Here is a 12798-nt window from a genome sequence, read left to right on the forward strand (position 1 = left end):
TCCAGATGGATATTGAGAAATATATGGCCGGCAACTGACCGCCGTTACATTGGTGAATTATGCGCGTCTCGACAGAGCATACTACGATCAGATATTCAGGTCAGACATCTGGAACTTGGACAGATAAATATAACTGATGCTGCAGTCAAAACTCAAAAGCTACATGGATGGCACTGGCTCAGCCCTCAGCGCAGGAAGCAACGCAGGTCCATGACACGCAGCACCTTGAATCCGTCCAGGCTACACCCCAGCACGAGCCTCGGCTTCTTCGGCGCCGGCGGGCAGTGCAGGTGGCGTTCAGTTCCAGCGCCGTTCGCCAATGGCGGCGGTGAAAGCTGTCGTGCACCTCCTTCGTCCTCGTCGTCGCCGTGGAAGTGAGACCGCTTCAGCTTCAGCGACCGCAGCTCCACCAGCTGCGGAATACTAACAGCTTCCACTTCTTCAGGCACCTGCTGGATGGTTCTCTTTCCCAAAATCTTCCTTTGGAGACCCATGGCGAACTCGGTTTAACCTGCAATAGCGGAGTAGAAAGGGAGATTGTTAGCTCAGGTGAACAAAGATGAACCGGAGGTTGAAGAAGAGCAAGCTAGGAGAGTTGTTCATGCAAGCTACCAGTACCAGCTAGCTAGTTTGAGCTCTCGCTTTGGAGTTCGGACACCAAGCAGCAACGGATATGATATGACAGATTGACAGCAGAATGTGCCTGCTTATAAGCAAGCAGCCCAGCAAAGGGCCGACGATCTTTGCCGTTGCAAAGAAGGGAAAAGGTGGAATGGAAAAGGATTGCCATTGAACTGGCAGTGAGTGAGTGCACGAGTGAGCATCATGTCAAGGAACCAGAGGAAATTGCACAGCAGATGAAAAGTGCAGAGCTCTTTCCGTTGGTTAGAATAAAAACTAATCTTCTTTCCGTAACAGCATATGATGAAAATTAGCAAGAATGCAACGGAAAGATAAAAAGTGTCATTCATTTGAGAGGGGAGGAGAGGGAGGGAAATTGTCATGGCTGATGAGTAGGCACGTGAGCAGGAGCCAAAGTGAAGGTGAAAGAGGAATAAAGGAAAAGAGGACGACGAGAAAAGCACGGCTTTGTCTTTGTTTGAAAAAGAATAAAAATATGGAGGAAAAAAACATGCGTGGGGAATATGCAAAAGTCAGCCTTGCTTTGGCTGGATACGTTTTGAGTGCGTCATTAAGCTGCATGCTTTAATGAAAGTCGTTGCTTAAACTATTGCTTTGAACCGTTTGTGCAGTTCATCTTATCTTTATTTAGCCTAAAGAGGATGAAAACTTCGTTCTGTAAGTTCAGAACAACTGCTGTAACTAAGTAGATGACAAACTATCAGCCCTTGAATACCCCATTATATATACATAATAAAGACGTATTGTGCGAGCCATCACAGTCTATAAAGCAGGTAGGCAGGCCATTCAGTTACTGAAAATGGGAGGTTTTTGTAACAAATTAAAACAAAGTAGTGAACAAATTTACAAAAAAGTGAAATGCATCATGGGTGTATAAACTTTTTCAATATTCTTCTCTGGATCCATTATTGGATCTAAAGTAAACTTAGAATGGGCCACTTGAAAATTTTAAGAATCTAAAGGGGTGTAATCTGAAGAAAAAAAACTTCCTAGTCTCTAGGGAACTGCTGGCGCCCGGACGTCGGGACGGATGCCCACGGTTGCTGTCCTATTGCGCTACTCGCCTGCCGACTCGCCCACGCCACTCTGTGGGGACCACCCTCGCCGGCCTCGCTTCCCGCGCACACGTGGGACCACCTACGGCCTGGGGCCTACCTCCGCCTGAGCCCGCTTCCCTCGCCTGCTCGCAACATGTGCAACATCTCGATCTATTGTGCAACATCTAGATGAAACACATGTAACATACGTTAGAAATAGCTGAAACACTTGCAACGTACATCTAAAACACTTGTAAAAACATCTGAAAACACTTGAAAAATCATTGCAAATATACGCAACATACAAATAAAATGCTTGCAAAATATGTGTGAAATATATGGAACATCCAGAGAAACACACTTGCAACATACGTCTTAAAAAACATATGAAACATTGGGAACAAGCACTTGCAACATATGTGTGCTGCCACTGCAACATCTCGATTTACTTTTGCAACATCCATATCAATACACTTGAAACATACATCTGAAACAACTAAAACAGTTGAAACATAGGCTCAACATATCTGAAAACGCCTAAAACACTTAAAAATAGCATCGCCGGCGCACATGGCCCTATCAGGTGGGGAACTGCAGTAGCCAGTAAGCTTGGATCAGGACATCGAGAACAATGGCCCAGCGTACACCTCCGCTGCTAGACCTCCCTTCCTGTCGTGGTGTCTTCGGCTAGCCGCAGGAGACGATGTCCGGACCGGCGACGACCTCCTACCGGTGACGTCGGGTTGGTGGTGGCCTGGTGACTGTCACGGCCGCGACCAGTGAGATGGAGTGGAGGGGCGGCACTGTGAGAGGAAGCGCATGACGCGGCGAGAGACGGGACAGGGTGGGGGAAGGGGGCGCGGCGGGATGGAGTTGGGCGAGCGAATGCGAGTCTAAAGAAGAGGTAGAGCAGGAGACGGTGTCGGTGGAAGGCTGAGAAATGAGTGGATAAGAATTAATGTTAGAGAACAAGTGGTTGAGATAAGCCTGGAGTAGTTGAGATAAGCTAGAGTCCGTCTTTGCAGCGTTTCCGTTATCTCTAAATTGTACATGATGCAATCCCTAGCCTGGCCTCAATGACGTATCCCTCTATCGACCACCCCTTGTGCTCGACGATTGACCTCAATGACTTGCAAGCCATAATAAGTTGTGCTTGTGGCGTTGCAGTCATTAAATTTTCTTTCTAATGTACTGTAGTGACATCCAACTCTGCTGACAAGAAAAGGTCGCCTAGTTTTGTCTTCAAAGGCTGTTTTCAGTTAGCTGATCGTCCAGCACAGTTCGATAAGCTCGATCGGGCAAAGTGATAAATCATCTCACAAATTTGTACGGAAATCTGTATGTTTCTTGGACTGCTTAGCCCCGTACGTTCGTTTCAGTATTTCGCAGCAACATACATGAAGCTGCTTTTGTAGCAGAGCAATTGCAGTTCTGCAGCTCCAGAAGCTGAAACGTTCAGCTGTGGCTGTTGCCTGACGCTGGCCCATGCCATGATGTCAACTGCAGTGATGCTGAATTGCTGATGCCGCGTGCCGCTTTCCAACCATGTGAGAGTTGTGACCAGCTAGCCTGCGCCGACAGAATGCAAGGCCGCGTGTTGTGCATGCGTGCCTGAACTCCGCGTGTTCAGCGTTGGATTGGAGGAACCACCGCTCTCTCAACAATGCCTCCCCATATGCTATGCTATGATGCTGTTCTGCATCTGCATTCATTCATGGGGAATGTATGGTCTGAAACTCTGAATTGCCAACACCACGAAAACATTGAAGGCCACGGACAGGAACCGGCCATCGAATCGATTATTCTGGAGATGGAGAGAATCTTTCAGAGAAAACGACGTCGTGAATGGCAACCACGAGACGAGAGCCTCGTATCGCATTTGCATTGCATTGCGTTCTCCAAGAAACAAGAGCGAAATTCTTCGTCGGTCGGTTCAGCAGAACAATCAAGAACGAAAGAGTGCAAGAACCAAGAAGTCGCAGTGTACGTAGCTGGCCTGGGCCTTTGTCCAGCTCGGTTACAGTTAGACGAACCAACGATTAAATAGTCAAACTACTTGTCGGTGTTTCGGATCGGAGGGTCCTCAACCAACCAGTAAATATGAACTGCGTGCCTCTAATCCCGGATGGTGATGCAAAGAGACACAAGGTTTATACTGGTTCAGGCAATCGAGGCGCTTCACGTCCAGTCTGAGAGATCGATCTTGTATTCCTTGCACCGAAGTACTTGTAGTAGGGGGTTAAAGCTAGGTGAGAGAGGGAGCTAGTCCCAGGTCTCGGCGAGGAGTGGGTTGGGTTGCTTGAGACGTTGCTCTCAGGCGGCTAGGATGTGTGCATGTGTGTGAGTTACAAGGTCTTCCCCCCTCTCTAAGTGACCCAAGTCCTCGCCTTTTATAGTTGAAGGGAAGACAATGACAGTACATGTGTTAACTATGCGGCGTCGTGCCAACAGGGGCGGCATGTCTGAGCCATGTGACCTGTTCCTGTGGCCTATTCCTGTGGCGACGTGGTCGTCGGTATGATCCGTCCTTGGAGCACTGGGGCGGCGTGCTAGTCCCATCCGATCCTGTACGTCGTGAGAGCCCTGGGACCGTCTCGAAGTGGGTGCGGCGGTGGACCGTGCAAACCACTGTGGACGGACTGTGCGCGAGGCCGAGGCTTGGCCGGTGCCGAGGCTGCACCGCAATGGGGGGTCTCGGCGGGCACGATCCCCAAGATAGCCGAGACCTTGGTGCACAGTGCCGAGGCCCCGAGTGGGCGGCTGATCTGGTGCGTCGGCTTGGAGGCGGTAATGTCCTGGGACAAGTTGTCCGTGCGATGTTGTTTTCGAGGCGGGGATGGCGGGACACAGTGCAGTGTGGGCGCTGATCGTGGGCACAGCGTCAGAACACAGTGGCCGGTAATCCCCGCCGTGCCCTGTCCCGGCCGGTATGGCGATGATGCGACCTCAGGTTCCGTCGGCCATTCCGTGGCATCGAGCCCTCGTCCAGCGAAGATTGTGGGAGTGGTTGAAGTATTAATGAGACACGATGTGTTGTCGGGAAGGTCGGCCAAGGCAGGGGGGGGGCGACGGGCCACGGACGAACCGGCCTCGAGCGACACGGAGAATGAGGCCTCGCGCGAGACGGAGAATGCACCCCCTGTCGAGGCCTTCCGTGGGGAGCCTCGCGCGAGGCGGAGATTGCGTTCCCTGCCGAGGCCTCCTGTGGAGAGCCTCGCACGAGGCAGAGATTGCGTCAGGACGCCGTAGACCTCCTGCGCGAGGCTCGAGGCGAGGCGGAGGGCTTGGTGGGCCTAGTTGTGGCGGGTGAGGGGCCCACGGCTTATCTTCTAGCTTTGTTTTTTGATGAGCCCTAAGCGACCCCTTTGATGTTCGCTCAGGGTACCTCATTCTAAGGTACCCGACAGTAGCCCCCGAGCCTCTGGGGGAGTGCAGTGCACTCTCCCTAAGGGTTTGCCAAGGCTTGGTTCGTATCCGCTCCCGTAGGAATTGGGTTTTGTTTCTTGAGGTTTCGGTGGGTGCGCGCGAGCGCACCCGCCGGGTGTAGCCCCTGAGGCCCTGGAGGAGTGGAGTTACTCCTCCAGGGGCTTTTTTATTTTCGTGTTTGAATGAGTAGTTCTTATCGCATTTGCCGAGCCCATAATCGCAAGTTCGGGTTGCGGGGGTCTCGACGAGGCTGCAGAAAGAGCCCTCTAGCCTCCGCACAGAGCGAGAGGTTCGTCAGGGGTCCCCCTGACTTTGGGTACGACCCTCACACTTCCTTTCGCTCGGAAGGAGGGGTGGAATGTGCTAGGCTACCCTCGATAGGGCACAAGCGTGGGCACTTTCGGTGAGCTGTTATCGGGTGAGTCCAAGTGGAGGCCCGTACCCCGTTCGCTAGGGGACGGCTAGCGGTCCAGAGACGCACTCCAAGAGTACCAGAGGATTTCTCTAGTGGGTGCCGAGGCCGTTCGCTGGGCCTCGGTGGCTCGGTGCCTCTCTACGGTGGGAATCCCATTCGGAGACTTCCCTGCCGGTCTCGGACACGACTTAGGACGCCCCTGAGCGATTGCTCGCTCGGGCCTCGGCCATTCGTAGGCTCGCCTCGAAGTCGTCCCTGACTCTGTTGCCCTGAGGCGGCTGTCGAAACCTCTTGGAGGCCCTAGCCTTCGAACCCCTAGACCGTAACGGGCTCGGTGCCCTTTGTTGTGTTTTGTAATGAAACCTCTAGTGTGGGCTTGGACCGTTTGTCTTGGTCTTGGGTGCAAGAGGAGCCCCCGAGCCTCCGCCTGGAGCAAGAGGGCGGTCGAGGGTCCCCTGACTTTTTCATCCGACCCTCACATATCCTTTTCGTTCAGACGGAGGGTTTGTTTGCCAAGCCCATTCTGGTCTCGGCAAGGTTACAGGAAGAGTCCCTAGCCTCTATGTGGAGCGAGAGGGCCGTCGGGAGTTCCCCTGACTTTTTATATGCCCCTCGCGTGTGAGGGTTTGTTTGCCGAGGCCCCTTTTGGGCGCAAGGCTGGGTTGTGGGGTCTCGGCGTATTTGCAGGAAGAGCCCCCTAGTCTCTGCACAGGGTGAGAGGGCCATCAGGAGCTCCCCTGACTTTTTGTGTGACCCTCACGCTTCCTTTTTGCTCGGAAGGAGGGGTGGAATGTGCCTCGCTACCCTCAATGGGCACGAGCGGTGGCACTTTCGGTGAGCTGTTATCGGGTAGTCCGAGTGAAGGCCCGAACCCCGTTCGCTAGGGGATGGCTAGTGGTCCAGAGACACACTCCAAGAGTACCAGAGGATTTCTCTAATGGGTACCGAGGCCATTCGCTAGGCCTCGGTGGCTCGGTGCCTCCCTACGGTGGAATCCCATTCGGAGACTTTCCTCCAGTCTCGGACATGACTTTGGGCGTCCCAAGCGTTTCGCTTGCTTGGGCCTCAGCCCCGTATAGGCTCGCCCACGATCGTCCCTGACTCTGTTATCCTAGGGCGTCTGTCGAAACCCTTTGGGGCCCAATCTTCGAACCCCTGGATCGTAATAGGCTCAGAGCCTGGTTCCTTCATACGAAAGGAATAGGCCGTGGGGAATATCTTCCCCATTGGCTCAGCAACAGGTGGCGCGCCTTTTGAGGCGGTTTCCTGGGGAGACAAAACGACGCCTGCTGCCGTAGTGGCCGAGCGTGACGTGGTGGATGGGACGTAACCGTCCTCGCATTTAATGCAGGAGACGTGGGCGCGTGGGCCGGCGAAATCGGCTCATGGTTAACTGCGCCGGAAATTCTTCATCGGGTGGGGGAGATGGTAGAGGCGAAGCTGAGGGACGGCAACTTGACCCCTATCATGATGCGGCTGTCGCGGGGGTTCCTTTCGCTGGTAAGTCGTGTGCCGCTGTAGCCTCCGAGCCTCCTCAATCTCCCCTTACCCCTTGTTTCCTTATGCGCGTTCGTCGTTCCTGCAGGGGATGAGGGATGTGCGCTCCTCTCCTCCGCCCGTTCCCGAGGACGCGAGGCGGCGGGTGATCAACCACGCGCATGCCGACACGTAGAAAAACGGATAGACGCCAAGGTGGCGAAGCGCACGAAGCAACTCCTCGCGCACGAGGAGCTGGATAAGCGCCGCCGTCAACAAAGGAAGGAGGGTCTCCCGCTAGAGGAATCCCCGTCGACGTCGCTGTCGACGAAGGCCTCGGACGGGGATGATGAGGTGGGGCGAGGTCCCCTGGACCACCTTCCTGACATAGTGGAGGTGGTGCCCGGGGTGTTGGCAAGCAGCCCGACACTCCTGGGAGGGGGAGGAGAAGCGGACCCGGGGTCAGCGGTTGCCGGCTCCAGGGCCGAGGCCGACACGCCCGAGGCGCGGGTGTTGGGCAAACGTGCCGTCAGCCCGCTGGGCTCAGTGGCCATGGTGGAACAAGCGGCGGTGGAGGTGACGTCGCCGCCCCTACAGAGGACCAAAGGGGCGCCGGGGTCCATCGAGGACCGACCGGCGCCGATGGATAAGGAGGCGATGCCTCTGCCACCGCCTCCGTCGTTGTGGATGAGGTTTGCCGTGGCGAAGTGGTTGCCTCCCCGTTCAAGGTAAGTGCATTTTTGGCAGGGTCATAGTGTGTTCCATTCGCTTTTTTGGTCTCGCGCTAACCCTGTAGGTTATTTTCCCTTAGTCGGAAGCGGCCTGCGGACGAGCTCCCCTTAGCGCCCCTTAAGGCGCTTAAGGCGAGCCTCGGCTCCTCCGCTCACTGGGTGGCGGAGGCACAAGCCGCTATCCAACGTGGCGCTGCGTTGGTGAGGGTCGACCCGAAGGAGCTGGCCGCCCAAGGGGGGCTGCCAAGGCAGCCCCTACCCAGACGAGGGAGGGAGCACTTCCGCCCGGTGAGGGTGAGGCCCATAGGTTGGATAGGGCCGGCGAGCCCTTGGTTGCCGAGGCCCCTGGGGTCTCCGAGGCTGAGGCGACAGAGGACAGGGCGCCTAAGACCGCCGAGACTGCAGTAGCCATGGTCGGTGTTTCTGCGTCCTCCGAGGCCACGATGGCGGAGGTTGGAGCCCCCGAGGCCACTGCGGCCGTCGTAATGGCGGCGAGGCCATCTGTCCAGGAGGCGAAGATGAAGGCGGCGGAGGCTACGGTGGCGCCCTTGGTTCAGGGATCGCCGCTGTTGCGAGAGAGCGCCCGGGAGGCGGAGGTCTATTCGATCTCCTCCGACGATACTTCCCGGGCGCGGGAGGTGGTCGACGCCGAGGATGCCGATGCCGTGGAACAGCCGACGCCGGTCTTGGACGAGGGAAGCTCGGCCCTTGTGCGGGCATAACCTGAGCCTCTCGGGTGGGATCACCCGCGAGTACTGTGGTGGAGCCGGGACGACCCTGAGGGGGAGCCTCTGTTCGCCCTCAAGGATGCAGCCGAGGGTGGGCGCTGGGGCACCTTCGAGCAATACCGCCAGCTGGCGGAGCGGTCGCTACGGACGGCCCTGTCCGTGGTGGCCGACGAACTGCCTGGAGTCGCCCAGGTTCATGTTTTCCTTTCCCGCGTGATGTCGTCCTTTTCTGGTTTTGTTGCAATCAATGACCCTTGTTCTGCTTCCTCAGGAGCTCGAGACCCGGTCCCTTGGGAAGTCAGTCTTTCTCCGGTGGGAGAGGGGCGTCTGGGACTAGCTTTAGCGGCAGAAGGGTCTTCTTGCCGACGCCAACGAGCTCCTGTCGGTGCGGAGCACGGAGGTAGAGGACCTCCGCCTTTGTTGTGCTGACACGAAGGTCGAGGCGGCCACGGCCCAGACGCAACTCGCCCCTCTGGCGGCGCGGGTTAAGGAGTTGGAGGAGGAGCTCACCCGTGCGGTCAGCGACCGGGATGCCTTCAGGGGCTGAGCCATTGAAGCTCCGGCCTCGGCCATGGCTCACATGGGGCAGCTGGGGGTGGAACAGAGGGCGCACCAACTGACGAAAGGTGCCTTGGAGGAGGCTCTTGCTGCTTGCTGAGGCCTCGCGGACCGAGGCTGTAATTTGGAGGGGGACGGTCGAGGGTGAGTTCTAGTCCCCTCATTTTATTTTCTTTTCCTTGTGTTTGCTCCCTAACTCCCTTGTGTGACACAGAGCTAGGGAGCGAAGCTTCTAGGGCAGCCGAGGCTTCTCGGGTCGAGGCCCAGCGCTTGAAGGAGGAGGCCAAGGCTTCCCGGGCCGAGGCCCTACGCTGGAAGGAGAAGACCGAGGCCTATCAGGTCGAGACCCAACGCTGGGAGCAGAAGGCCAAGGGTGAGTTCCATGGGCTTCCACCCCTAACTTAGGTTGTTTTTTTTTCTTGCTCGACCTCATTCCATTTTTCGCGGTGCAGAGTCAGAGGTGGAGATCACTCGGGCCGCCGAGGCTTCCAGCGCGGTGCAGACGGTGCTCGAGACCGAGATCGGGGAGCACGAGGCACTGAAACGTGCTGCCCTTTCCGCCTGTGAGGCCTTGGAGGTTGAAGGGGTTCAGTCAGGCAGCTCCCTGGGGAGCTATTTGATCACGCTGAGCAACCAGATGCGCGAGCGACTCCGAGGGGCGCTGCACATGGGTGTCAAGCGCGCATTGGCCGTCATCTCTTCTCACTACGTCGGCGTCGACCTCCCAGCCATCCGTGATGGGTATGTCCTGCCTGATGATGACGAGGAGGCTGACACGGTGGTCACGAAGCTGATGGAGGCAGCGGAAGGCCCTGGCATGGCACTGGCGACGCTCTTTGAAGAGGAGGTGGTTCCTCCCCTACCACCCGCCGCTGTTGAAGGCTCTGAGCCTTGATCTGGGCCCTAGGGGCTTATGTAAAAATAGAGTAGGAGTTATTTTTGTATCATAACGCTTGTGGCCATCGAGGCCTTTATTTCTAAAGTATTTATGTTTCTTAGTTGTTTTTCTTATGTTTCCGAGCCTCTGCCCTCTGTTGCTTCTGATCAGATTTCGTTTGCAAAACACCCCCTTAGGGCCTAAGCCGTCCCTTGGGCGAGAGGTCATGAGGGAGTGCCGTAGCCCGGAGGCGTAGGCTGTCTCGCGGCTCTACCAGCCTCTTGCTTAGGAAACAGACCTTGGTCCAAGGAGTTTTTACAACTGATTTGTCAGAGCTTGCTAGAGTCTTGGTGTAGGAATTTTTACAAAAAACAACTGAAGAATGGTGCGTGGGACCTAGGGCCGAGTCTCCCTTGCTATGTTATCGAGTTGCCGAGACCTACGATGGGCTCGGGGGGTTTCTCGAAAAATTAGATCAACTAAAGAACGCTTTTTAATTGTATTTCAAGAAACGACATATACAAGGCTTGGAAATTTAGGGATAAAAGCGACTGTAGCTGTTCTATATTCCAAGCATTGGTGAAGACTTCACCCTTCTCATTGGCCAGCTTGTAGGTTCCCGGGCTTCAGTACTTGGGTGATGATGTACGGTCCTTCCCATAGCGGGGTTAGCTTGTGACGGCCCTTGTTGCTCTGTACTAGCCTCAACACCAGGTCGCCTACCTTCAAGTCTCGGCCTTAGACGCGTCGGGCCTAATAGCGCCATAGGCTCTGCTAGTATTTGGCCGAGTGTAGTAGCGCGATGTCTCAGGCTTCCTCCAGCTGATCAAGGGCGTCCTCTCGGGTGGTGCGGTTACTTTATTTGTTATAGGCTTGTAGCCTCGGGGAACCATATTCCAAGTCGGTAGGGAGGATGGCCTCGGCCTCATAGACCAGGAAGAAAGGCGTGAACCCTGTGGCTTCGGCTTGGAGTGTTCCTCTAGCTCCAGATGACCGACGGGAGTTCGGCGAGCCTATTTCTTGCCTAAACTTTTTCAACCGGTTGTGAATTCTTGGCTTGAGGCCTTGTAGGATCATGCTGTTGGCACGCTCTACTTGGCCATTGGTCCTTGGGTGTCCTACGGCCTGACCAGGCCACACGGATGTGGTGGTCGTCGCAAAACGTTAGGAACTTTTTGCTGGTGAACTGTGTCCCGTTGTCGGTGATGATGGTGTTGGGGACCCCAAATATGTGGATAATATCAGTGAAGAACATCACCGCCTGCTCGGATTTGATTCGATTGATCGGACGAGCCTCGATCTATTTGGAGAACTTGTCGATTGATACCAGTAGATGGGTGTAGCCCCCGGGGGCCTTCTGTAGAGGCCTGACCATGTCGAGCCCCCATACGGCGAACGGCCACATGATGGGGATGGTTTGCAGGGCCAGGGCCGGGAGATGTGTCTGCCGAGCATAGTACTGGCATCCTTCACAGGAGCGTACTAGCTTGGTAGCGTCAGCGACCGCCGTCAGCCAGTAGAACCCTTGGCGGAAAGCGTTCCCCACGAGCGTCCGAGGCACCGCATGGTGCCTGTAGGTGCCTGCGTGCAAGTCCTAAAGCAGGGCTCGGCCCACCTTGGTAGTGATGCATCGTTGGAGGACACCTGAGGGACTTCGCCTGTACAATTCGTCATTGTAGAGGGCATAGGTCTTGGCTCGGCGCGCAAGCCATCGTGCTTCGATTCTGTCGCCAGGAAGCTCCCCCTGATCAAGCCAATCGAGGAACGGGATTCGCCAATCCGTGTCCTAATCAGTCTACGGAGGCTCGGTGTTGATTTCCATGACCTCGGGCTCGGTCGAGGGGGTCTCGGCAATAGAGGGGGCGTCGAGCTTTGCTGTGGGTCCCATAAGTGGGCCCACCTCTGTCGTCGAGGTGTAGTCAATGGAAGGCCCATGGAGGTCTCTAGCGAAGATGTTCAGGGGGACCGGGGCCCGTGCCAAGGCCATCTTCGCTAGCTCATCGGCGGCCTCGTTGTATTTCCATGCGACGTGGTTTAGTTTGAGGCCGTCAAACTTGTCTTCTAGGCGACGTACCAATTTACAGTAAGCCTCCATTTTGGGGTCGAGACAATTTGACTCATTCGTCACTTGATCTATGACGAGCCTCGAATCGCCTTGGACATCGAGGCGCCGTGCCCCAAGTTCGATGGTGACTTGCAAGCCATTGATGAGGGCCTCGTACTCAGCCATGTTGTTGGAGGCGGCGAAGTGGAGCTACACCATGTAGCACATGTGTACTCCGAGGGGCGAAATGAAGAGCAGACCCGCGCCTGCCCCGGTCTTCGTTAGGGATCCGTCGAAGTACAGGGTCAAGCACTCTGTCCAAATTTGAGCAGGTGGCAGTTGGGTGTCTATCCACTCAGCCATAAAATTAGCCAAGACCTGAGACTTGATCGCTTTTCGAGGCGCAAAAGTCAAGGTTTCCCCCATAAGCTCGATGACCCACTTGGCTATCCTGCCCGAGGCCTCCCGGTTATGAACTATCTTGCCCAGGGGGAAAGATGATACCACAGTCACTGGGTGCGACTCGAAGTAGTGATGCAATTTGCGCTGGGCCAGGACCACGGCGTAGACTAGCTTCTGGATGTGAGGGTAGCGTGCTTTGGTCTCAGAGAGCACCTCGCTAATGAAATAAATAGGTCGTTGGGTGGGCAGAGTATGCCCCTCTTCCTGCCTCTCTACCACTATGGCAGCGCTGACCACTTGGGTCGTTGCGGCGACGTAGAGCAGGAGGGCCTCATCCTTGGCTGGGGGTATCAAGACAGGAGGATTTGTGAGCGGCCTCTTGAGTCTGTCGAGGGCTTCCTCGGCCTTGGGGGTCCAAGAAAAATGCTCGGATTTTCTCAAGAGTCAGTACAGAGGCAAACC

At 55.7% G+C, this 12798-nt stretch overlaps 1 protein-coding gene across 1 annotated transcript; it reads right to left on the bottom strand.

Annotated features, from left to right (window-relative positions):
• Window positions 1–182: 182 nt before the first annotated feature.
• Window positions 183–752, bottom strand: LOC136550499 (uncharacterized). Its single transcript, XM_066542094.1, has 2 exons — window positions 619–752; window positions 183–511 (listed from the first exon to the last, which is right to left on the bottom strand). Exon 2 carries the CDS (start codon window positions 492–494, stop codon window positions 186–188), a length of 309 nt encoding a protein of 102 aa, XP_066398191.1. The 5' UTR covers window positions 495–511; window positions 619–752; the 3' UTR covers window positions 183–185.
• Between the last annotated feature and the right edge of the window lie 12046 nt (window positions 753–12798).

The sequence above is a fragment of the Miscanthus floridulus genome, chromosome 4, assembly GCF_019320115.1.
Source record: "Miscanthus floridulus cultivar M001 chromosome 4, ASM1932011v1, whole genome shotgun sequence".
NCBI lineage: Eukaryota > Viridiplantae > Streptophyta > Magnoliopsida > Poales > Poaceae > Miscanthus > Miscanthus floridulus.